At 51.4% G+C, this 26,178-nt stretch overlaps 1 protein-coding gene across 1 annotated transcript in view; it reads right to left on the bottom strand.

The window, feature by feature from the left end:
* LOC146809488 (GTPase KRas-like) overlaps nt 1-26,178 on the bottom strand; it is a 194,178-nt gene that overhangs the window by 68,142 nt on the left and 99,858 nt on the right. Inside the window, exon 2 of the mRNA XM_085616336.1 lies at nt 24,393-24,526. Coding sequence (XP_085472462.1) covers nt 24,393-24,526 — 134 coding nt within the window. The remainder of the gene's footprint in view (nt 1-24,392; nt 24,527-26,178) is intronic.

Here is a 26,178-nt window from a genome sequence, read left to right as displayed (position 1 = left end):
GCAAGTGGCTGGTCAGGGTTATTCAGACTGTCTTGAATTTTTTGAATTTTCTCGATGAAAAAAGTGGATAGTTGCTCACACCAGTCTGTGGAGGGCGGAACTGAAGTCTTCTCTGCTACCGGGGCAGTAAAGCTTTTAACTATGGAGAAAATTTCTCGACTGTTGTTTTTAGCTTTTTGAATTCTAGACGCGTAGAATTCCCCTTTAGCTGTTTTAATCGCTGCGTAGTAACTTTTTTGGGCTGCACAGAGTTCCGATTTAGCAGTAGGACAATAGTTCTTTCTCCATATTCGCTCTAGCGCCTTACATCCTATTTTTAAGATTTTTAATTGCTCAGTATACCAGGGGGAAGTGGGGGTGATCCTATGGTTGTTTTTTCCTTTGCTTTTTGGTAATGACCTAATGGAGGAGTCTATCCAGGATGAGAAGTTGTCTACAGCTTCATCCAAATTTTGTGCTTTCATTGGGGTGGAGTGGGTGAGGGCCTCCACTAGATCCGGAATATCAATTCTTTTAGGGCGTTCCCCAGGCTTGGGTGTGGATGACACACGGATGTTGTTTATGAACCAGGAGAAGTGAACAGGAAAGTGGTCTGACCATGTAATGGGGTAGGGTGGATCAGCAGAGATGTTAAAGTTAGAGTATACCAAATCTAAACAATGACCCCCTTCATGAGTGGCAGATTGCACCTGTTGAGCCATCTGAGCCAAACTACAGATTTTTCAGCTCTTTAACTCCGGGGGCAGAGCTCGTGTCCATATGTAGGTTAAAATCTCACAGCATTAGGAAGAGTGCACGTTGGATGGCGATCTCCTCCAGGGATTTGATAAAATTGCCTAGAGGACCCGGTGGGCAATAGATCAATAGTCCCCCCCAGAGTAAATTGGGGGATAGTGCTAGGGAGAATTCCATAGCTTCTCCATCCTCAATCCTTCCTGTGCATTCTATCCTCAGAGTCCATTTCTCTTTGTAGATCACGGCTAAGCCTCCTCCCCTGCCTTTATTACGGTCCTGTCTGGTGATCTTAAACCCTCTGGGCACAGCCAGCTCAACTACTGGGGCGCAGCTCTCATTCAACCACGTCTCCGTGATGAATAGGATGTCAAGGTTCTTATCAATAACGAATTCATATACTTCCTCTGAGTGCTTTGATAGGGAGCGTGCATTGATAAGGGCAGCCTGAATAGGTGGGTCATCCGCTGTGTTAAGCTGGGGGAAGGAGGGATTAGGGGGGCTAAATTTAAAGAAGCAATTTGGACAGGTTCGTGAGGAGGAGTCTAAGACATTCCAGTGGGCGCCATTACATAAAAGGTTGTGATTAAAAGCTCTCAGTTCGTCTGAGTTGTATGTGATAGGGGGAATAGTCCCATGCAGTGTAGAATCAGCAGGGGTGCTGGCCCTGTGCGCTGCCGGGGCGCGGACGGGCTTGCCGTAGGCGCGCCATCGGCGCGCAAACGGCGCGCAAACGGCGCTCCCGCTGCGCTCGTCCGCTGCGCTTCCTGCCTATGCACATAAGAGGTGAAGAGGGGTGTGTGGCCTCGAGGGGGCGTGGTCAGCGAGCACGCCGGCGATGGAGGCCGCTAAACAAACAATTACCGCTGCAGCGATCAATCGGCTGAGTGGTATGTGGGCAGTGGATTTCCGCCCTAAAAGAGTTCAGGTAGGCTTTGTGGTTTTGAAAGTGAACAGAATACAGCTAGTGAAACACACACAATTTTTAAAAAGAATCTTAGCGTACCGCCAGCTCCCGGCTTCCGCCTGAGGACTGGGAATCAAGTTTCTGTCCTGGAACCAGGTTTGGGGTCTTTGGCCTAAGAGTAAAAGATTCCCTCCTCCAAATAGGTCTTGTGGGAACCACGGATGTCACCTTCCTCTACAACAGCTAAAAAAGGGCAAATCAGAAAAGGGCTGCAGGCTCAGGCCAGGAGGCAGGTTGGAGGAAACCAACAGCTAGAGAGGTAAGTTGCAATGCTCTGGGATGTAGGGACACCTTTGGTCCTCTTCACCAAGGCCCAGGGCAGACGGGTGCAGGGGTGCCTTTTGGTGTTGAAAACTGCTTACCGGAGCAGATCGCTGGGGAATCTCGCTGGAACTGATGAGTCACTTGGACTCTGGCTGGATACGGGGGCAGAGGTGGAACCGGTAGCAGGCTTACGTGGCTCTTCAGGTCAGAGGCCTTGCTTGAAGCTGGTTTACAGATCCACTGTTCCCAGGAGATCTTTGTCAAAGGCAGGCAGTCCTTACAGAGTTTGAGGTTGCTGATCTGCAGGACGAATTGTCTTTGGCGCAGGATCGTCGAGGGCTGCAGGCAGGCCAGTAGGGCTGGGGCCAAGTCAGTGGTTCTCTGCAGTATGCTCTACTTTTGCAGCTCAGTGGTGTCCGGTTCTTCCTAGGTTGTCAGGAGGCGATGTTTAGGGTCTGGGGATGCCACCTAAACACTAGATTTAGGGGCAGTACAGGTGAGTGACAGGTAGTGGCCAATGGGCTCCATTCCTGGAGTGTCCACACCTCTGCCCAGGTAAGGCCTTTTCTCTAGACCTCTGAGCGTGCAGGCACTCACCCCAGGAGGTCAGAACACTGTCTGGTGGTAGCAGGCTTGCTTAGGCCAGTTGGTGACCACAGAGTTAGTAGGTTTTAGGGGAACCTTCAAACGGATCCTCTGTGTGCGATTTTTAATAAATCGGATACTGGGAAAAGTGCAGGTTTATTAGGACGTGATGTTTGGTACCAAACATCCCATACTTCAGTGAAGCCCTCATGGAGCTGGGGAATTTCTAATGATGAGTGTCTAGCCCATGTACTTACTATGGCTTCCCTGATCACTTACACTATCCAGGAATCGACATGGATATTGCAGGGGCATATCTGCTCGTGCAGATATGCCCTCATAGGAGATATAGGGCTAGGACCTGCTATATGGGTGTCTTACCTATATCCGATGCAGTGTCTCGGGGCATGGCACACAGGGATGTGTGCCATATCGACTTCATTTTTGTCTGCACCAAGGTATGCAGTATGCAATGGCAGAGTGCAGGGCCTTGGTGAGGGTTCCCTAGGGTGGCACAATATGTGCTACTACCCTTGGGGTACCTCTTCAATGGCAATGCCCTAGGTACAAGTAGTACCATTTGCTAGGAACTTACAAGGGGTACTGAAGTGATGTCAATTAGGAAACAAAAAGTACAATTTAGGGAAGGAGCTCTGGCACAGTGGATGTGGTTGGCAGGGACCCTGTGCCATTCCAGTCAAAATTACATCATTTTCCAGGGCAAAATGGGGGCTAACCATGTCCAAAAGAGGCACTTTCATACAGCATGCAATTTTTACAAAGTAGCACATTTGTTGACTTCAATCTCGTGTGCCCTTAACGGTCACACTAAGAGCTTGAGCCCGAGACAGCTCTCTGCTCTCCTCGGGAGACGTGCTAACATGTCCCAGGAAAGGACATAAGAGGCCGCCACAAAAAGAGGTGTTGCCTCCTTCCTGGAGGAAGCCACATGGGTGTGGGCCCAAAATGTGAGCATCAAAGCTTAAGCCGCCTTTGAACAGCAACTGGGGAACACTTGGGAGAAGGACAGTCCCACTGTTAAGGCAGACTAGCTAGCACCTGGGAAGGAGAGGGATAACCTGTAAACCAGTTTTTCGGGGTCAAGTAGCCAACTTGGTAACCACAACTCTGGGTCGGGCTAGGGAACTTTGGATGCTGAGAGAGGTTTTGTAATGTTGGGTAAGTCCAAAATAGTGCATCTTGGAATAGCCAGCTGCCACACTTTCCTGGAAGTGGTCATCAGGAGGAAGGGAGCATGGTAGCCTATCAGCTACCAACCCCATCTTACCCTAAGGGCATTTTCTGGGCATAAATATGGCACACAAAATTGAACTGGGAGAAGGATTGCAATGTTGCCCCGTGGAACCGGCAAAGAGGCTGCACTGGCGTGGACTACACCTGCTGAACTTGGTGCATAGAGGGACTGTGCCTGCTGTGTCCTGCTTGTGGAGAAATCATCTCCGGATCAAAATCAAAGCAAAGAGACTCCAAGGGTCAGTTCGCGGACCTCCTGTTTACAGCACAGGGCCACAGAGGAGAAGCCTGCTGGGGCAAGTTGCTGGCCAAGAACTTCGGACAGCGCCAACCGCTACTGTGCAGCACCAGAGATCAGGACCCGTTCAATGTTGCACCAGAGTTCCCCGAGTGCAAGAGCGTGCAGCTTGGTTGCCCAGAAGCAGAGTTATCGCAGAGGGAAAGATTTGGCTGTGACCACAATACTGGGCGAATGTTAGCCCAGTGGCGACTGAACTTCTACCAGCACCAAGAAGACTTTGAGGGACTTGGACGGTGTGACTAGGACCACTTCAGCCATTTTGTGGACCAAGGAGCAGCCGCATGAAGACCCAGTCAACCACATCGCATTCACAGCATCCTAGAGCATACTCCATCCCTTGCATCAGGACCACTTCCATAGAAATCTATTGCAAGGGGGAAAGGTGCCTAGAACTGCCTGAAGACTGCTTTATCTGCGGAGGTAGCTGATTACAAGGACCCTGCTGGTCCCCCCCAGACTGGCTCCCTACTGGAGTTGCATAAAGTGAGTAAGTGATCACAATAAACCTAACTTTTTGGTGCAAAGGTTTCGGAGTCAAATTTTTTGAATTTGCCAATGGTTGCTCACTGTTGAGTGAAATGCACTGATTATATACATCTTGTAAATTCTATATCTCCAGAACCCTCCGGTGGATCTTTTTCATTGTGTTGTCTAAAATACATAAAAATTCAGTCTATGTTTAGAAGTTGGTGTCGTATTCCTTGATAATTTCGTCCATTTATTCTTCAAGTGTTTTAGTGCTCTTTAAAATGCTTTACACTGGTTCCCTTGTGTAAACATTGCCTCTCAGAGCCAAAGCTATCCAGGGTTGATCAAGGTTTGACAAACAAAACCTTCTGGTCCTAAAGGGGTTGGGAAGTGCATTACATGGTGAGGGAGGGAACCTGGTATCCTATCGGCTATAATACCATATACTACACCTCATTTCCTCAAATGTATTGCAATATTCTACCATTCAGTTTAACTGAACTGCACATTGAGATATTATCACAGCTTAGTGAAGACTCACTAAACAAATACTGTCCTGTTTATGCATTATTTTCTACTTTTAGGTTAAAGTGCATTTTTTATTCCTGCTGTGAAATGTAGCCAGTCAATCCTTTCCCACCCTTTAGAAACTTGAGGGCACCTACCTATTTAAAGGAGGAAAAGATGCGACACCTTACAGACATACCTGGGAGTAAAAGGGGCTTTGTGAGTCTGCAGAGAAAAAAAATCCTCAACAAGTTGTGATCGCCCTCTAGTGGGCAGTCTTCTGCGTGGAGCCACCTTGAAAGGAACCTCTGAACTGTCCTTTCATTTTTTCACTTATTCCACAACTGGGTCAAAAATATTATATTTGATAGAGACTTCTATCCGCATATTCCTCACCTAAGAATATTCCAGAGGCGTCAGACTGAATCTAGAAAATCTTGAGCACCGCCAGTGTGCCTGTAGGTGGCAGAGATTGGCTCCGCGTTGGCGTCTATATAGGCGCCACCTCAGTGCGCCGACATCAGTGCTTTTCTTTCCAACGCCATAAGCACGGATCTAGAAGAGCTACCATAGACCTATTATAAATGCTTTTATTCAACTTGGTTTTTTTTTAGCTATGTTTCCAGTGTGCCATAGAGATATCCGCTACGAAACCTGTGGGTTTTAAACCCTGTGGAGCCTGCTACAGGCACATGTTTGTGACAGACACTCACCTGGTTTGCTTGTGGTGCCTGGAGCCAGACCAAGACTCCTTGATGGTCCTGGAACCTGCACTGAAGCTCCTAGTCCCTTGGCACCAGACGACTCAGTACCTCTCCTGGTCCCAGTCATATGGAAGGTCCCATGCCCATTTGTTACAGTCGGTCATCGAGGTCTAATTCTTCGACGGGTAGAAGAAGATGACAACCAAGAAGTCAAAGTGTTCTAGGACTTCACCGTGCCGGTCCAAGACATAGTAACAGGCACGGGAACACCACCACAAGTCTAGGCTCCGCTCTCACTTCTCACAAAGTCAGAGTCTGGGTCTTCTCCGTGCCTGCCAGAATTTTCCAAAGCAAACCCCACCAAACAAAAAGATTATAAGGACATGCACCTCTTACTTGGGCAAGCTGACCCCTCTCAAATGCCTTCGGCCCAGGGGTTCAGAAGGTGACCTTACTGAATGTCCGCTAGCGGGTTTGCCCTCTGTGCCAGTCAGGCTCTTTGGATCCATTCCTGGATCCAGACGGACTCCGGTTGGGAATCTATAACTTTTACTAGACCCCAGACCAGTGGTGCCTCTACTTTGACAGGCCCTGTGGGGAATACACTTGGAAAGGATCCCTATTGTTTTCCTGCTTTAGGAGCCCTGGACTGCAGATAGGACACCTCACCAGACCCTGGCCTGGTCTCTCCTCCTAGTGTGGCTATGTAAAGGGGGGGGGGGGGGGGGCTTTATTTCTCATGGTGATGCGGAAGGCAGAGGTGGTCCTGCCCATTACATTGCACTCCGTGGTGGAACTCCATGTCCAAGGTTAAACCTAGTGCAATCCCTACCACACCAGGCATCCCTTAAGTAAGTGCCGTTTAATAGCACTTGCCTGTTTGGTGACGAGGCAGATTCAGCACTCAAGCGCTTCAAAGATGCCGCCACCTGGTCGTTGGGACTCTCCACAGCCCCATACCAGCCTAATTTTGCATCACGCGGCTATGGTAGGGGCTACTAGACACATCCATTGCCACAGCATACAGCGCCCCCCTCCCCCAATCCCCCCTCCGGTCCTTTAGTGGCTGCGGTTCCCACAACCCTTGAAGGACTCAAAGTCGGAAACCTGCCCAGTCTAGTCGTCACATCAACTTGTTGAAAGCTTCCCATCCCTTCATCCAGGGAAGGCTGGCTTAAGTGTTCAAGGACAACACTACCACCATATGGTACTGCAACAAACCGGGTGGAGTGGGGTCATGGACCCTATGCCAGCGGGTTCTGTGCCTCTGAATAAGGATGGAACGTCAGGACGTTTTCCTGGTCTCGAAACATGGCAGGGTCTTGAAATGCCATGGCAGGTGAACTCAACTCTATGCATGTCCTTGGGTCAAGTTTGTGGCTTGGCGCACTGAAAAACATGATGACTCTTTCTACAGCATTGTCCGAAGTGGTGATGTTCGTTTTGTGGGTGTGCCTGGCAAGGCCTTGTTCTGGACAAAGTTAAGGAGGTATCTTTCAGCCATCTCAGCTTTTTTGTGGTTGCTGGATCAACTCTCTATGTTCAAGTCAACTGGTGTGATATGTTTTCTGAAAGGTCTTCAACATCTGTTTCCTCCCCCCAAACCTTTCATTATGCCCCAATGGGACCTTATTTTGAGTTTAACCTCCTTAATGTGCTCACCTTTTAAACCCAGGTCTTCCCAGACAAAGTGGATCTCCCTAACAGTGCCTCCTTTTTATTGAAAGTGGCAACACCCTTCCATGTCGACCAAAGCATCATACTTTCTTCTTTGCTAAGCCTCATCACTCCAAGGATGAGGAGAGACAGCATCTCTTGGACCCGAAAGGAGCATGGTCGTTCTACATTGATCACACCAAAGAACAATGGATGGACGATCAGCTCTTTATGGATTCACTGGAGCGAAGAAGTTGAATAGGAAAGAAAGACCATGTCTCGATGGACTGGACACAGCATTAAGATCTGCTATGTATTCGCCGAGAAGCAATCCCCTCAGAATTGCAGGCTCATTCCATCAGAGTGAAAGCTGTGACCATTCTGGACATCTGGTCAAGCTGCTACAAGGGCATCCTTGCACACGTTCACCAGAACACTACTGCGTTTACAGTTCAGTCCGTCATGACAGGCATTCTAGGACTTTGTCTGAACCAGTTCACATACACACCTTCAGGGAGGAATGGCTTGTGTATCTATTCCAAGGTAAGGATTTAGTGGCTAGAAGTCTATCAGATGAGCAAGTTACTTACCTTGGTAAAGCCTTATCTTGTAGGGACTATCTATCTGCAGATTTCTTACCGACCCTTCCAACACCCTTGTTTCTAAGAACCAATCTTCTTAACTAAAAATGTCCCAATAGGCCCCAAGTTTTTGCACAGTGGTAAACATGCCTTCTTCTGTAGCTTTGTGCTTCTGGCACAGAAGAGCCACGTAAAGAGACTGATGTCAGCGCACTGGGGTGGCGCCTATATAGCACCAAGCATGTCATGCTTCAACCAGAGCCAGCTGCAACCACCTACCGGCACGCAGAGGTACTGCTCAAGATTTTCCAGAGCCATTCTGATGCTTGGGGAATATTCCAAGGTAAGGAATCTGCAGCTAGATCGAGTCTTTGCCAATCATGTATCTTGCTTGTTAAGAACCCCCTGCCTATGCATCATGCAACTCTCAGCCATGCAGGTCTTTTCAGGATGGTACCTTCACATAGCAGTCTGCTGCCTGTATTTGCTGCATCCAGTGCAGTTTTCATGCCCATATTAGAGAAAGTCTTGTTGTCCTGGATGAGCATTTTTGCCCTCTTCTTGTACTGCTATGTGAGTTATTGCATTAGGTCCTAGCTACCAAGTAGCGTGGTAGAGTTGGCAATTTGCCATTGGGTGGCAGCGGAGGGGGCCTTGCAGCAGTGGGAGAATGTGTACTATTGAGTGCAATGGCAAAGATGGAATCTGTCGCCACATTGCCTCTGAATAACAAAAAAACCCCCAAAAAAATGCACTACTCCAAAGACCTGGCTTGTGTCACTCTGGTAGTAATAGCTTTGGGTGAGGCGGTCCCTGGACCAGGTCACTGGATAGTATTGGGAGGAACTGGTTTTTCTTCTGTGCTGGCATTAGGATTTCTAGGCGGAAAGACAAATCAGTCTTTTCCTCCAGCTGCACCCCATATGTGGCAGCTAATGTTTCAACCAGGGTGTTGTACGCTGCAATGTCATTGAGGGAGTAAAGGTTTGGAGAGTAAGTGCCTCCCTTCTACAGGGGGGTCTGTCTGGATAGCTTGCCACCCCTCTTCTGCAGACTCTGTATCTTGGAGGAATTCATGATTGAATAGACCTTTTGGGGGTTCTCTTCTTCCTCCCGAGACTCTGAGAAAGTGGAACTGGATTTTCCGACAAATAACTCCTGTTCTTTCTCTGAGGCTTCAGTGATTTGAGATATCCCTTGAGGAAGCTGAACTTCTTTCTCTTCATCAGCTTCATTTTGGTTTTGAGGCTACTTTACTTTTTTCCTGTGAGAGCGCTCTGTTAAACGCTGAGCTCCAAAGACTCACTCTTTGGCACCAAAACCTTGTTCTCGCAAGGCTCTTTGTCTCCCCTTGATGACCAGTCCCCTTTTCAAAATAAGTTAGTTTTGAGGGTTTACCACCAATGGCATCTTTCGGTTTCAAACTGGTTGAGTTGCTTTTGTTTGCCCTCGATCACCATTGCCTTTGGTGTTGGGTTAGCTTTCAAGGGCTAGTCCAAATGCTTTCCTTGGTCCCACTGTGTTATTACATGGCACTTCTTCACCGCATGCCTTTCAACACCTTCTCCGTTTGTTTTGGTGCCCACTTCCACATCTGAGCCCTCTCTTTGTGCCACCTCAGTTTCCTCCACATTGTTAGACAGCTCAAGGTCTTACAGCAATTATTTTCAGAAACTGTGACGTGGTATAGGGAGCCCACCTCTGCTTCGCCCTAGCCTTCAGTATCTGGGGCTGGGACTCTGTCAAAAGAGTATAGTTCAGGTATGCAAAAAATCCAAACCTTGTAGCAGTTCTTTGTGATCCAGTGGTGGCACTTAGAGCATGCTCCCTTTAGATTCTGCCCGATCGCAGACTATCACTCCGACACTCTGGCTACTTTTTCCTCAATAATTAGCTTCCTAAAAAAAAATAAAAAATAGTTGGGGTTTCATAATGCAAACTCTTTAATCAACACCAGTGCTCTACCTTTCAAATTGCTTCAGGAATCCAAGGTCCTTCAATGAAACCCAAAAATCCAATCCTCATAAGGAAACTACTGCAGATGGGAGCTTAAAAAGTTACAAATTAGTTATTTTCTCAGTTTTCTATTTATGCATACCTGTGATCCGTAATAATTAATAAATGTATCAGTAGGATATCTAGTGCAAAGCAATATCTGAAAGAAACACGTTGGATTACTCACCTTACAATATATCCCCAGGCGTCAGGGTGGATCCGGAAAGATTTGGTGTCAGCAATACCCCTTGCGCGTCGCTAGGCGTCGTCTGCGGCTCCGCGTCCGTCGTCGGGCGCTGGAATGACGGAGTACTTAGACGCTGCACTCGCGCGCTGACGTCGGTTCTTATTTTTTCCACGCCAGACAGCGCAGATCCAGGAAGAGCTTACCCCTTTGTCATTTTTTGACTCTTTTTGGTCTTCTGTCGACTCGACTCTGGTGCCGGTAGGATGCCTGGTTTTAAGGCCTGGGACTCCTTGTCATCGACTGATGTCGGTGACGGATCACCATAGCCGGTGCCTTTACTGCCTGGGGCCCGACCACGATGCATCAACTGTCAGGCCTTGACCTCGAAGGCTAGGCGGGAGCGGTCCCGTAAGCTTTGAGCTTCGGCACTCTGCTCCGCGCTGTTCACGGTCCCGGTCACGGAGCCGCAGTCACCATCATCGCTCGTCGTCTTCGGGTAAGTCGAAGCGCTCGAAGAAGTCCAAGAGGCGACACGCTCTTCGGACTCCCCTCGCTGGTCGTGCGACTCAGTCGAGGGTCAGGGTGGTCCCACACCGCGGCTCCGTCGGAGCCACAGGAGCCGCGTCAGTTTCTATACCCGCCGGTCCCGGGGACTGACGCGACTCCGGCGGAGATCAGCGCCTTCCTCTCGGCCATGAGGGGGCTTGGCTCTGCCGTCGACGCCTGCCGGCGCGCCTTTGGGCCCAGCGGGCTTGACTGGGCGACCTCGCGAGCCCGCGGCTCTGGCCCCGGCAACGACTTTGGTCCAGACGCCGCAGGTCCCAGAGGGATCCAGGCCTGGATCTCTGCCGGCGCCGGTCGACCTCACGACGCCTCCTCCGCCGACACTGGTTCCACTCTCGGCGCCATCCCCGGACGACGTCGTTCCCTGGTTTAGCCCCGGTCCGGGCCCGGCGCCGCATCAGACGCCGATTCATGAGCATTTCATCTACCGCCCGGCTCCGGTTATTCCTCCTGTTTATCAGGAATCGGATGACGGGGGCGACTGGGAGGAATCTGAGGACCCTATGGCCAGACAGGCCGACCTTTCACAGGACTGGGCAGACGAACTGGGGATACCAGTGGTCTGGACACCTCCCTGGACGCTAGTTTCATCTCTCCTCAGACTGTGGCCTCGGAGGAAGGTGCAGCTTTTTCAGTGGTGCTGCGCAAGGCAGCCGATGACCTTGGGCTGGAGTTGCCTGCTGTGGCCGTGAGGACTAACGTCCTCCCCGAAGTGCTTCAACCGTCAGCAAGATCCACAGAGCTCCTGCTGCAGTTCAATGAGGCACTCGTAGACGTTCTGCAGGGCACCTGGTCCAACCCCTCCACAGTACCTCCTTTGTGTCGGAACGTGGCCCGGCGCCACCGCCCTGCTCCGGGCGACCCCAGCGTTCTGTTCCAACACCCCACTCTTGAGAGTCTGGTTATCCAGGCCTCGACTTCCGAATCCTCCTTCCCATCCGCTCCTCCGGATCAGGAATTCAAGAGGCTGGAACAGTTCGGAAAGAAGCTGTTCTCTTCCCTGAGTTTGGGTTTGCGGTCCTTGAATACCGCTTGCCTCTTGGACCGTTATTCCCACTCTCTGTGGGATACGGTGGAGGACATGCTGCCCCTGTGTCTGGAGGAGGCCCGGTCACGGCTCACCCAGATGCTTGCTGATGGGTGAGATGCGGCACGGCATGCCATACGGTGTGGACTAGATGCCACGGACTGGCTGGGGCGGGCGATTTCTACCACGGTGGCGCTTAGTCGCCACGCCTGGCTACAGTCCACGTCTTTCTCGGGGGATGTCCAGAGTACCATCATGGATATGCCCTTTGATGGCACTCGCCTTTTTGGTGAGAAGGCGGATAGCGCGCTGGCTCGTTTCAAGGACTCCCGGGCTACGGCCAAGTCCTTGGGTCTCTCGGCCCTGCGGCCGCAAACTTCCGCCTTTCGTGGCCAAGGAAGGGGCGCCTCCTCACGTCCACCTAGTCACCGGCCGCAGAACCAACCTGCACGCGGTCACGGACATGGATTCCGCTGAGGCGGTACTGGAGGACAACGTGCCAGTCAGTCCACATCCACCCCAGCAGCATCCGCCTCAAAGCCCTCCTAGTCCGAGCTTTCAGGCCCATTCCACGCCAGTGAGCGGCAGAGTTCGCCATCACCTGCTCCACTGGCGTTCCATCATGTCGGACAGGTGGGTGCTGCAAATCGTCCGAAGGGGCTACTCCTTCGAGACGACCCCTCCAACCATGCCACCACAGTATCACCGCATGTCAGGGGATCACTTGAATCTTCTCTGGGAGAAAGTTACAGCCCTCTTGGCCAAAGAGGCCGTCTAGCGCGTTCCTGGTCCAGAAGTAGGTAGTCGTTGCTATTCCCACTACTTTCTGGTTCCTAAGAAGGGCAAAGGGGGCCTACGCCCTATCTTGGACCTCACTAGCGTCAACGCCTTCCTCCGGAAGGAGCGGTTCAAGATGCTCACCTTAGCTCAGGTTCTGGCTGCCCTAGACCCAGGAGACTGGATGGTTGCGTTGGACTTGCAGGACGCTTATTTTCACATCCCAGTCCTGCCGGCCCACCGGCGTTACCTGCGGTTCACGGTGGGTCAGGAGCATTTTCAATTCACCGTGCTCCCCTTCGGCCTCACCAGTGCCCCTCGGGTGTTCACGAAAGTGATGGCGGTGGTCGCAGCTCATCTGCGCAGATCGGGGGTTCCAGTCTTCCCCTATCTCGATGACTGGCTGTTGAAGGCAGGCTTGCCCCAGGCAGTCGTCTCCCACCTCCAGACTACGGCCGACCTCCTGCAATTGCTGGGGTTCTCCATCAATGTGCCAAAGTCACACCTGAGACCCTCCCAGAAGCTCTTCATCGGAGCAGTTCTAGATTTGGCGCAGTGCCGGGCCTATCTTTCAGAGCAGCGGGTCCGGGATATTCAGGCTCCAATTCCCATCTTTCGGCCTCTATCCTGGGTTTCGGTCAGGTTGGTGCTGCGGCTTTTGGGGCGGATGGCCTCCTGCATCCTGTTTGTGCATTACGCCAGGTGGCGAATGCGGGCTCTGCAGTGGGACCTGAAGTTTCAGTGGGCCCAGCATTGTGGCAATCTGTCCAACCATGTCTTGATCTCGGAGGGCACTGCGAAGCAGTTGCTTTGGTGGCTCACGAACCGCGATTGGGTCAGCGGCAGATCCCTCTCCCTACCCCAACCGGAGCACGTAGTAGTGACGGATGCGTCCCTCCTGGGATGGGGGGGGGGGGGGGGGGGGGGTGGCCACATGGGGGAGGCGGAGATCGGAGGACTCTGGTCTCCGGCGGATACTCTGCTCCATATCAACCTATTGGAGCCGAGAGCGATCCGACTTGCACTGAAGGCATTCCTTCCCTCTGTCAGGGGAAGTGTGGTGCAGGTGTTCACGGACAACACCACCGACATGTGGTATTGCAACAAGCAGGGCGGGGTGGGGTCGTGGACCCTTTGTCAGGACGCTCTGTGCCTCTGGACATGGCTGGAACACCAGGGCGTCACCCTAGTGGTTCAACACCCTAGTGGTTCAACATCTGGCGGGCTCTCTGAACGCCAGAGCAGACAAACTCAGCCGCCGGTGCATGATGGATCACGAATGGAGTCTGAAATCCGAGGTGGCGCAAGGTCTCTTTCAGCAGTGGGGAGAGCCTTGGTTAGATCTATTTGCCACCGAAGAGAACGCGCAATGTCAGCAGTTCTGCGCGTTGGAATTTCCAAGGCGGCACTCGCTCGGAGACTCTTCACGTCGCGAGTGGAGTTGCGGTCTGTTGTACGCCTTTCCGCCTATACCACTTCTGCCCAGAGTGCTGAAGAAGATCAGGCGCGACCGGGCCCAAGTCATCTTAGTGGCTCCGGATTGGGCATGAAGGTACTGGTATCCCGAGCTACTCAATGTCAATCGATCCTCCGACACGACTGCCTCTTCGGGAGGACCTTCTGTCGCAGCAGCCAGGGACGGTTCTCCACCCGAATCTGTCCTGTCTCCACCTCCATGTGTGGAGATTGAGAGGCGACAGTTGATGCCATTTGACTTGCCTCCTGAAGTCTGTGACGTTATTCTGGCAGCCAGGCGTCCCTCCACTAAAACGGTATACGCCTGCAGGTGGAACAAATTTGTGGCATGGTGCACAGCAAAGGCTGTGGATGCCCTTTCCGCCCCTCTCTGAGGTTCTCCTCTTTATTCTCTCTCTAGCCCAGCAGGGTTCTGCTCTGGGCACCTTGAAAGTTTATCTATCAGCTATCTCTGCTTTCTTACGACTTCCTGATCAGCCTTCTCTTTTCAAATCCCCTGTTTCTCGTTTCCTTAAGGGCATTACTCACATGTTTCCTCCTGTCCCCTTCGTAATGCCTCAGTGGGATTTGAATTTAGTCTTGACCTTTCTGATGTGCCTCTTCACAATTGTCCCATTCGTCTGACTATTAAGACTGCTTTCCTGGTAGCTATCACCACGGCTAGACGGGTGAGTGAGCTCCAGGCATCATCGTCTAAGCCTCCTTTTCTTTCTGTTCATCCAGACAAGGTTGTCCTCCGGACTCGTCCTTCCTTTCTCCCAAAAGTGGTAACTCCCTTTCACATCGGGCAATCTGTCACCTTGTCCACCTTCTTTCCGCATCCTAGGAAGAGAGGCTCCACCGTCTGGACCCAAAACGGGCGCTGTCCTTTTATTTGGACCGCACCAAACAGTTCCGGGTGGACGACCAGCTTTTTGTTGGATACGTGGGTGCTAAGAAAGGAACGGCAGTACACAAGCGGACCATCTCACGGTGGGTCGTATTGTGCATAAAGGATTGTTACTCCTTCGCTAAAAAGGACCCTCCTGTAGGGCAGAGAGCCCATTCCACCCGGGCCACAGTGGCTACTACTGCCCTGGGACGGGGAGTCCCTTTGCAGGACATCTGTCAGGCAGCAACGTGGGCCTCGCTGCACACGTTTGCCAATCATTATTGCCTGGACAGCCAAGTCCGGAGAGATTGCTTCTTTGGCCGTTTTGTTCTCCAGGACTTTCTGGTGTGATCTTGGTTCGCAGACCCACCACCGGGGTTGGTATTGCTGGGGTATCTATTCTAAGGTGAGGAATCTAACTAACGTGTTTCTTTCAGATGAACAAGTTACTTACCTTTGGTAACGATGTATCTGTAAGAAACATTAGTTAGATTCCTCACCGACCCACCCATCCTCCCTGTTCTGCGAACCGACTTCTAGGGTTAAGGCTATCCTTTCTAGGGCCCTAGATGTTTTGGCACCAGTGTCTGTCTCTTGCATGGCTCTGCGTTCCTGGCGCGGAAAGCTATGTACAAGAACCGACGTCAGCGCGCGAGGGCGGCATCTAAGTACTCCGACGACGTCATTCCGGCGCACGCCGCCGACGACGGACGCGGAGCCGCAGACTACGCCTAGAGACGCGCAAAGGGTATTGCGGATGAAAAATCTTTCCGGATCAAGCAGGACGCCTGGGGATATTCTAAGGTGAGGAATCTAACTAACTAATGTTTCTTACAAATACATAGTTACCGAAGGCAAGTAACTTGTTCGTCGGTGACTGACCACCACCGCCGGTGCCTTTACTGCCTGGGGGCCCGACCACGTTGCGGAGTCGTGCATCGACTGCCAGGCCTTGACCTCGAAGGCTAGGCGGGAGCGGTCCCGTAAGCTTCGAGCTCCGACACTCGGCTCCGCGCCGTTCACGGTCCCGGTCCAGGAGGAGGTCGAAGGACCGGTCGCGAAGCCGCAGCCACCACCACCACTCGTCGGGGTCGAAGTCTTAGCATGCTAGGAAGTCCAAGAGGCGACATTGCTCTTCGGACGCCGGTCGCGCGACTCGGTCGAGGGTCCGGGTGGTACCACATAACCTCCGGTCCCTGGGACTGACGCGACTCCGGCGGAGATCCGTGCCTTCCTCTCGGCCATGAGGGGCCTGGCTCTGCAGTCGACACCTGCCGGCGTGCCTTCGGGCCCCGCGGGCTCGACAGGGCGACCTAGCGAACCGGCGGCGTCGTAGACTTCGGTCCAGACGCCGCAGGTCCCCGTGGGATCAAGGCCTGGATCTCAGTCGGTGCCGGTCGACCTCACAACGCCTCCTCCGCCGGCGCCGACACCGGTTCCACCCCCCGCGCTGTCTCCGGACAACGCCGTTCCCCGGTTCAGCCCCGGATCGGGCCCAGCGCCGCAGCCGACGCCGATGGATGACAATTTCATCTACTGTCCGGCTCCGATTATTCCCCCTGTTTAGCAGGAATTGGATGACGGGGGCGACTGGGAGGGGTCTGAGGACCCTCTGGCCATGCAGGCCAACATCTCAGGACTGGGCAGATGAGCTGGGGGATGCCAGTGATCTGGACACCTCCCCGTACACTGGTTTAATCTCTCCTCCGACTGTGGCTTCAGGAGGAAGGTGCAGCATTTTCAGTGGTGCTGCGCAAGGCGGCCGAAGCCCTTGGGCTGGAGCTGCCTGCTGTGGCTGTGAGGACTAACCTCCTCACTGAAGTGCTTCAACCGTCAGCAAGCTCCTCGGCGCCTCTGCTGCAGTTCAATGAGGCACTAGTGGACGTTCTGAAGGGCACCTGGTCCAAGCCCTCCAGAGTACCTCCTGTGGATCGGAACGTGACCCAGCACCACCGCCCTGCTCCGGGCGACCCCAGTTTTCTGTCCCAACACCCCACGCCCGAGAGTCTGGTTATCCAGGACTCTACTTCCCAATCCTCCTTCCCGTCTGCTCCCCCGGATCGGGAATCCAAGAGGCTAGAGCAAATCGGTAAGAAGCTGTTCTCTTCCGTTAGTTTGGGATTGCGGTTCTTGAACACCGCTTGCCTCTTGGACCGTTATTCCCACTCTCTGTGGATACGGTGGAGGACGTGCTGCCCCAGTGTCCGGAGGAGGCCCGGACGCGGCTCGCCCAGGCTCTTGCCGACGGGGGGGGGGGATGCAGCACGACATGCTATTCAATCTGGACTAGACACTACGGACTCGCTGGGTAGGGCGATGTCAACCACGGTGGCGCTCCGCCGCCGTGCCTGGCTGCAGTCCACGTCTTTCTCCGGGGATGTCCAGAGCACCCTTATGGATATGCCCTTTGATGGCACTCTCCTTTTTGGCGAGAAGGCGGATAGTGCGCTGGTGCGCTTAAAGGACTCCCGGGCTACGGCCATGTCCTTGGGCCTCTCGGGGCCGCGACCGCAATCTTCCGCCTTTCGTGGCCAAGGAAGGGGCGCCCCCACACGTCCGCCTAGCCACCTGCCGCAGACCCAACCTGCACGCGGTCGCGGACGTGTATTCTGCCGAGGCGGTACCGGGGGTCAACGTGCCGGTCAGTCCACATCCACCACGGCAGCATCTGCCTCAAAGCCCTCCTACAGTGGGCGGCAGAGTTCGCCATCACCTGCTCCACTGGCGTTCCATCAAGTCGGACAGGTGGGTGCTGCAAATGGTCCGAAGGGGCTACTCTCTCCCCTTCGAGACGACCCCTCCAGCCATGCGAGCGCAGTGCCACCGCATTTCGGGGGATCACTTGAATCTTCTACGGGAGAAAGTTACAGCCCTCTTGGCCAAGGGGGCAGTCGAGCACGTTCCTGGTCTAGAAGTAGGTCGTGGTTGTTATTCCTACTACTTTCTGGTTCCCAAGAAGGGCAAAGGGGGCCTACACCCCATCTTGGACCTCAGGAGCGTCAACGCCTTCCTCCGGAAGGAGAGGTTCAAGAGGCTTACCCTAGCTCAGGTTCTGGCTGCCCTGGATCCAGGAGACTGGATGGTAGCGTTGGACTTGCAGGATGCCTATTTTCACATTTCCGTCCTGCCGGCCCACCGGCGTTACCTGCGGTTCACGGTGGGTCAGGAGCATTTCCAGTTCACGGTGCTCCCCTTCGGCGTCACCAGTGCCCCTCAGGTGTTCACGAAAGTGATGGCGGTGGTCGCAGCTCATCTGCGTAGATCAGGGGTTCCAGTCTTCCCCTATCTCAACGACTGGTTGTTGAAGGCGGGCTCCCCCAGCAGGTTGTCTCCCACCTCCAGACTACGGCCGACCTCCTACATTTGCTGGGGTTCTCCATCAACATGCCGAAGTCGCATCGGAGTCCCTCCAAGAAGCTCCTTTTCATTGGGCGGTTCTGGACTCGGCGCAGTTCCGGGCTTATCCTCCGGAGCAGCTGGTCCGGGATATTCAGGCTCTGATTCCCATCTTTCAGCCTCTATCTTGGGTTTCGGTCAGGTTGGTGATGTGGCTTCTGGGTCGGATGGCCTCCTGCATCCTGTTAGTGCATCACGCCAGGTGGCGCATGCGGGCTCTGCAGTGGGACCAGAAGTTTCAGTGGGCCCAGCATCGGGGCAACCTGTCCGACCATGTCTTGATGGGAGGCAGAGATCAGGGGACTCTGGTCTCCAGCGGAGGCTCGGCTCCATATCAACCTTTTGGAGCTGAGAGCGATCCGACTTGCACTGAAGGCATTCCTTCCCGTTGTCCGGGGAAGTGTGGTGCAGGTGTTCACGGACACCACCACCATGTGGTATTGCAACAAACAGGGCAGGGTGGAGTCGTGGACCCTTTGTCAGGAGGCTCTGCGCCTCTGGACATGGCTGGAACACCAGGGCGTCACCCTAGTGGTTCAACATCTGGCGGGCTCTCTGAACGCCAGAGCAGACTAACTCAGCCGCCGGTGCATGATGGATCACGAATGGCGTCTCAACTTGAACGTGGCGCACGGCCTCTTTCGGCAGTGGGGAGAGCATTGGTTATATCTATTCGCCACCGAAGAGAACGCGCAATGTCAGCAGTTCTGCGCCTTGGAGTTTCCAGTGCGGCACTCGCTCAGGGACGCTTTTCGTCACGAGTGGAGGTGGTCTGTTGTACGCCTTTCCGCCTATACCACTTCTGCCCAGAGTGCTAAAGAAGATCAGGCGCGACCGGGCCCACGTCATCTTGGTGGCTCCGGATTGGGCACAAAGGTACTGGTATCCTGAGCTACTCAGTCTGTCAATCGATCCCCCGATACGACTGCCTCTTCAGGAGGACCTTCTGTCGCAGCAGCAGGGGACTGTTCTCCACCCGAACCTGTCCAGTCTCCACCTTCATGCGTGGAGATGGAGAGGCGACAGTGGATGCCATTTGACTTGCCTCCTGAAGTCTGCGATGTGATTCTGGCAGCCAGGCGTCCCTCCACTAAAACGGTATACGCCTGTAGGTGGACAAATTTGTGACATGGTGCACAGCAAAGGCTGTGGATCCCCTTTCCGCCCCTCTTTCTGAGGTTCTCCTCTTCCTTTGGCCCAGCAGGGCTCTGCTCTGGGCACTCTCAAAGATTATCTTTCTGCTATCTCTGCCTTCCTGATCAGCCTTCTCTCTTCAAATCCCCTGTTGTTACTCGGTTCCTTAAGGGCATTACTCACATGTTTCCTCCTGTCCCTTTCGTAATGCCTCAGTGGGATTTGAATCTTGTTTTGACTTATCTGATGTGCGCTCCCTTTGAGCCACTTCATAATTGTCCTCTTCGTCTCTTGACTCTTAAGACTGCTTTCCTGGTAGCCATCACCTCTGCCAGAAGGGTGAGTGAGCTCCAGGCTCTCTTCTAAGCCTCCTTTCCTTTCTATTCATCTGGACAAGGTTGTGCTCCGCACTCACCCTTCCTTCGGTTGTGACTGCCTTTCACATCGGGCAGTCTGTTACGCTGCCCACCTTCTTTCCGCCTCCACATCCCTCAAAAGAGGAAGAGCGGCTCCACCGTCTGGACCAAAAACGTGCGCTCTCCTATCTGGACCGCACAAAACAGTTCCGGGTGGACGACCAACTCTTCTTTGGCTACGTGGGCGCTAAGAAGTGGCGGGCGGTGCACAAGCGTACCATCTCTCGGTGAGTCGTTTTGTGCATCAAAGCTGGTTACTTCTTAGCTAAAAAGGAACCTCCTGTTGGGTTGAGGGCCTATTCCTCTCGGGCCACGGCAGCGACGACGGCCTTGGGTCGGGGAGTCCCCTTGCAGGACATCCGTCAGGCAGCAACGTGGGCCTCGCTGCACACGTTTGCCAAGCATTATTGCCTGGACAGCCAAGTCCGGAGAGACGGCTTCTTTGGCTGTTCTGTTCTCTAGGACTTTCTGGTGTGATCTTGGTTCGCAGACCCACCACCGGTGAAGGTATTGCTGGGGTATCTATTCTAAGGTGAGAAATCTAACTAACGTGTTTCTTTCAGATGAACGAGTTACTTACCTTCGGTAACGATGTATCTGTAAGAAACATTAGTTAGTTAGATTCCTCACCGACCCACCCATCCTCCCCGTTTTGCGAACTGACATCTAGGGTTAAGGCTATCCTTTTCAGGGCCCTAGATTTTTTGCCACCAGTGTCAGTCTCTTGCATGGCTCTGCATTCCTGGCGCGGAAAGCTATGTACAAGAACCGACGTCAGCGCGCGAGGGCGGCGTCTAAGTACTCCGACGACGTCATTCCGGCGCACGATGCCAATGACAGACGCGGAGCCGCAGACGCCGCCTAGCGACGCGCAAGGGGTATTGCGGACGAAAAATCTTTCCAGATCCAGCCTGACGCCTGGGGATATTCTATGGTGAGGAATCTAACTAACTAATGTTTTACAGATACATTGTTACCGAAGGTAAGTAACTTGTTCATTAAGCCTGGAGGATTTCATAGCAAGGGGTCTGGTTTAGTAAAGCTTATAAGAAGGACCTCCTGGACAAAACACAGATAGAAGATATTGCGAAGCTACTGCGAAGCTACACACCTTAAACAAAGAGATGGATTCCCTGCAAATTAATTGATAAACTGAAAAACAACAACAGCATCTGACTGGTCTTAGGTCAATAGTATCCCAGTACAGAAACTGACAGAAAACGCGCTCCTTGTAGCTGGTTGCCATGAAGCATCGGCACATCTAAAATGTTACTTAGCCTGTACCCATCTGTTTGTAGCTTGGAGTCTTGCGAATTAATATGCTGTGCACACGCCTGCCAACTAGGTTTGGTCACAGCCATTTGAAAGTCTCAAAATACCTGCTGACTCCTCCCTTACCTCACAATGCCCCAGGACAAAGGTGAATAATGTCAGTAGAATGGAGTGAACAAAGACAGAATGGGTGTATTCTGCATTAGTGAATGGCCAAAATGTTGAAAACATGGTGCATCATCATGGGGTTGCAGGAGGATGCCTGTGAATGTACAGCATATGTTTTGAGCAGATGGTTACAGGGTAACGCTCATGTAGCTGTAGAGATGCGAATATTCTGCACAGGCTGTAAAGCAGTACTTTCCCTAACGTAGCTAGCAAGCGGATGATGCAGAAGTTCAGAACAAAGTTTTTTAAATGGTTTGACCTACTAAAGCCTTATGACGGGGATTGAATGTCCACACAGTGTTTGATAAAATTGTGTGGTGTTAATTAGGCAGCTTTGAAATAGGAACCTACCACAAAAAGGCCACCGTAGCTGGCTTCTTCTGTGGGGAATGTGCTTGAGGCACTATATGAAATTAACAATTCGCTGTGGAACAGCAGCTTTGTATACACTTAATCCGTCTGGCGATAACATCATTAGAAATAGGATCCCAGGTAACTGATGTGGCACCTCTCCAGAAGTGAAAAGGCTGTTAATGGTCACTTTCCATAGCTGGTCTAGAAAAAGCCTGCCAAGCAACGGGTTTTTGTTGTTCCACCTTAAAAGAGAGTGTGCATAGTTCTGGGCTGTACCACCATTATATCTTGCCATTGACCCTCCACTTGAGCCCATTGTTGCAATATTGGACGAATCACTGCCTGGAGGTAATGGTGTTGCTGTGGAGCCACACTGTTGCTAAATCCACTTCTACTCTTTCCTTTGCATTGCCACGGTACACGCCTGTGCTGCATGGTTTGTGTCCCTTCGCATTGAAAAGTTATGCTTTTGTTGATATCCCTGCCACTGAGCAGGAGTGGATGATTTGAGAAATCCTCTTGTTTGCTGCTTGCAAAAGTGCACCCATAGCCTTTGTAATCTTTGTGCCCTTCGTAATTTTTTCCAGAGTGGATCCGGGGGCCGAATAGATGTGCTCCATCAAACAAGGCATGAATGAATAATTATATTGGATAGAGACATGTAGCCGCAGATTCCTTACCTTTGAATGCCCCAGGCGTCATATTGTATCAAGAAGATTTTCTCCGAGCAACACCCCTGCACACCGGTCGGTGGGCTTCCCGTAGCCTGGGGGGAGTCCACGCCAAAAGGGGCATCCGTGCCACCTCAGCACACTGACAGTTCTTTTCTGGGGGTGGGAGGGGGTCTCCTGGAGTTTGGGGGAGGGGGCAGGGTCTCTTCAGGGTTCAGGAGTATGAAAGCCCGGCGCTGGACCCAAAGCTCAGTGCTTCTTTTGGACCACCTCAAGGTTCTGTGCCGGACTCAGTCTAGAGCTGCGTTCTGCCTTGCCGTGAGGGCACTTTCGGAGGGGGGTGGAGGAGTAGTTGATCCTTGAGGTCCTCGAGTGATATGAGGGAATGAAGACTTAAGTAGTGGGTTTTGCAACAGGACATGTGCTGTGGTGCGAGGAGTGTTACTTCTCTGCAGCATTGGAGGACAAGGCGTCAAGGCTTAGTTCTCTCCCCACACCAGCTGGCTATACAAGGACCCGGTTTCCTTTTCACCATCCATGATATACTGAGATCCAAATGGGTCTGGGGCAGTAGATAGGTTGAGACATATGGTGTGATTAGAGGTGGCTGCATTGGTAGCAGATGATCTTCTTACACTTACACACCGAGCAGGTCAACTCGTCGAGCTCCAGGGACAACCAGAGGATACGTACACAATGCTGATTGGGTCAGTGAAATTTCAAATTGTATTTAGGGAAAACTGGAACAGTGTTTTCTTAACAACAACCTCCCTCAACACTCATTCTCAGTACAACACGATCCGTCTCAAAGAAGCGGTGCCAATGCCACTAGAAGTAGAGTCCTACACGAACATTGATCCACTGAAAGGTTCTTCCTTCGCTGGGGTCAGAATCTTTACGACTGGCACCAAATATCCCGGAAAAGGTGTTTGTGTTCTTACAGCTGGCACTAGAACATCTAAACCCAATGGCGGAAAAAGCCATCTGAGGTAGAGTCTTTGTCCTCGTGCACTGTGGGCTAGGAGGAAGAGTCACAAGTTATCTTCTGCAAAGAAGAACAACTTGCAAACAAGCATGCCCAGCAACTGATGAAAGAAGTATACAGAGCATGTATATCGACATCAACACATGCTATGTGTTTATGATTAGCTTCTTTGAACGTTTGGGTCAATCTGAGAGATACCCGAGATTTTGGCCCTTGAATTTGCCTTATAATTTGCGAGAGACCAACTGCCCCTGTATAACTGAATAAACTGCACGTGGCGGATTCAGATGTTCACCTTTTGATTAGAAAATCTCAGTAGAAGAGTGTAGTTAAAGGCTGTGACCAGAAGCGGACACCTTCGCTGTCTCCCCTAGAGGGGTCAGGAATATAACGGAGGGCTGAATAAATGACTTTGTTGCTGCAACCTAAAGAAGCATAAGAGTAGTAGCTTAGTGTATAGGTCAGAATGACAGACTTGATAAAGACCGCAGGCCAGGCTGTGCAGTGGTCACAGGCCTTCAAACTCCCAGTGAGAGACACCGACCACCAGCAACAGCACAGGTTTACCTCTGTAACTCTGCAGGTACATCTGCACAAGTTGGTGAGAACAGATTGTGCTGGCAGGAGTCCTGTTTGGCTCCAAAATGGTTCTAGTACCTTTCTTCAAGCAGCACCAGCCTAGGTGTGTGGGCCCATTTGCAGTCAAACTCCATACAGAAACATTTTACTTTGGCTGCAGTAACCAGACTACATTTATCACTATACTTAACGTGAGCAGATCCTGATGGAACACTGATATAGTTAAAGAGGAAATGTTAAACTAACACAAGAGTATTCGCATTTGCCATTAGACTCACTGATGTTACTTTTCCCATTTCCTTAATTTAATTCAGGTCCTAATTTTCAAAAATACCACTGCTTGGACAATATACATCTTGTGAGTGCCGAAGGCCAGAAAACTGGCTTCCATCAATCACTTCCTTGTCTAGAACACCAATACCCTGAGCATACCAGGAAATACCTGGATTACGAATTCCAAGAGGCACAGGGCAGGGTTCGGAATAGGGCGAAAACACTCACCTCTATGGTGGGATCATACTCATCTACAAAGTGATTCTGTATGAGCTGTATAGTCAGTGCACTCTTTCCCACGCCTCCAGCACCTACCACCACCAGCTTGTATTCAGTCATTCCCAAACAACAGTCTGCACCAGCTGAAACAACAAAAGAAAAGAGGGGATAAATGCTACCATTGAATCAGGCATCAACACTACAAACACCCAAGGGTGAGGACACCTTTTCGTTTGTTTTCTTTATTACACTTTAAATTAAAACATACAAGGTAATGGACTGATCTGTCAAATAGCAATGGCAAAAAATTCACAGAACAAATCTTCCCACTGGTAAACCTACTCTGTTTTGTCATGTTTCCTGTGGCTACCTCTCCCGCAAATCTCTAAGGTATTTAAAATGTTCAAATTAACTTTCATAGTTTCAATTCTGTCTTGGTCAAAGTTAACCTGACAAATTTCTATGTAGGAAAACTACAGACTGACAAACTAATTTGGAAAATTGGTGCTGTAAGAAATCGGGTTATTAGTTGAGGGACTAAGTACCCTTCTCAAGTAAGAACCCCAATCCTTGTAAGGGTCGACCACTGAAGTTACCAAATAAACCGGAGTTCAATATCTGGTAGCTATGGCATGGAGCAGATAGACTTAATTCAAGACAATGTGTAAAGTATTTATGAAGTACTAAAACAGTAATAACATTTAAACGAAAAACAATAACAATACCAAAACAACTTAGAATAATGGAGAAAAATGTAATGACATCCAAATGGCAAAAGTGTAAAAAAGGGAACCAGAGCAATGACAACGCTCCTGTTTGACGCCGAGAAGAGGCACTGCACCTACTTGCTCACAGTCAAGGAAAACACTTAAATTGGGAGGAGAACATAGGCAATGTCGAAGGAGACTTAGGCATCAAGACACCATCCAATGTCTAGAACTTCGACAGCAGGGCCTGGATCAATGATCCAGACATCATACTACTGCTCTGACCAAGACAGCGGAGTAGCTTTCACAGACGAAAGCACGAAGACTTCCTTACGAGTCAGATTCGGAGTACTTGAGAACCTATTAACCATCCAGGCCTACCTCTCCAGGGACCATTTCGGATTATACATCACCAACTCAAGAAACTACTCCACCTCCAAAGCGCGCTCCTCATCCTGTGCCGCCATCTCCTTCTGATCCTCCTCCTCTACTAGTGATTAAACTTTTCCTGACTCCTGCTGCTGTAAACACTACTCCATCACTTCTACAAAAGAAACACGGACCACCGGATCAAGATCCATCCTGTCTTCGCACAGATTTAATTAAAGACTCGGTTAATGTTTCAGCAGCTCGTAAAACTTCATGCCATGGTGCCATCTTCTAAAGTGCCTCTTGGATTCTGTGGGCAGAAAGGTCTGTGGAACCTCTGCAGTTTTCATTAAAGCTGCTAGAGTAACTGATCTCCTAGGATGCTATGACCGGTCTCTTTGGCACTCCATTCAACAATTCACAGACGATCTTCCCAGAGACAAGCATCAGGATTTCCAAGATATTGTTAATGTAGGCTTTATGGCGTCAAACCAAGTTATCAGTGCTACAGCAGATTCATCCACTCTAACAGCGCATGGCTACTGACATGCCCTGGCTCTTTAGTGCTTTTCGTGGCTGAGACCATGAGCTGTCAAGGAAGAAGTCCAAGCAGGACTCTCTCAAGGAGGTCGGATTGGAAAAGCAGAGCGAATATAGAAGACATTCCTATAGGCCCTAGGACCACCGCTATTCCCACCAGAGGTTTCAAACCCCTCATT

Source organism: Triturus cristatus, chromosome 7, assembly GCF_964204655.1.
Source record: "Triturus cristatus chromosome 7, aTriCri1.1, whole genome shotgun sequence".
In the NCBI taxonomy this organism is placed as follows: domain Eukaryota; kingdom Metazoa; phylum Chordata; class Amphibia; order Caudata; family Salamandridae; genus Triturus; species Triturus cristatus.
The sequence above is the reverse complement of the archived record's forward strand: the minus strand, read 5'-3'. Positions and strand labels throughout refer to the sequence as shown.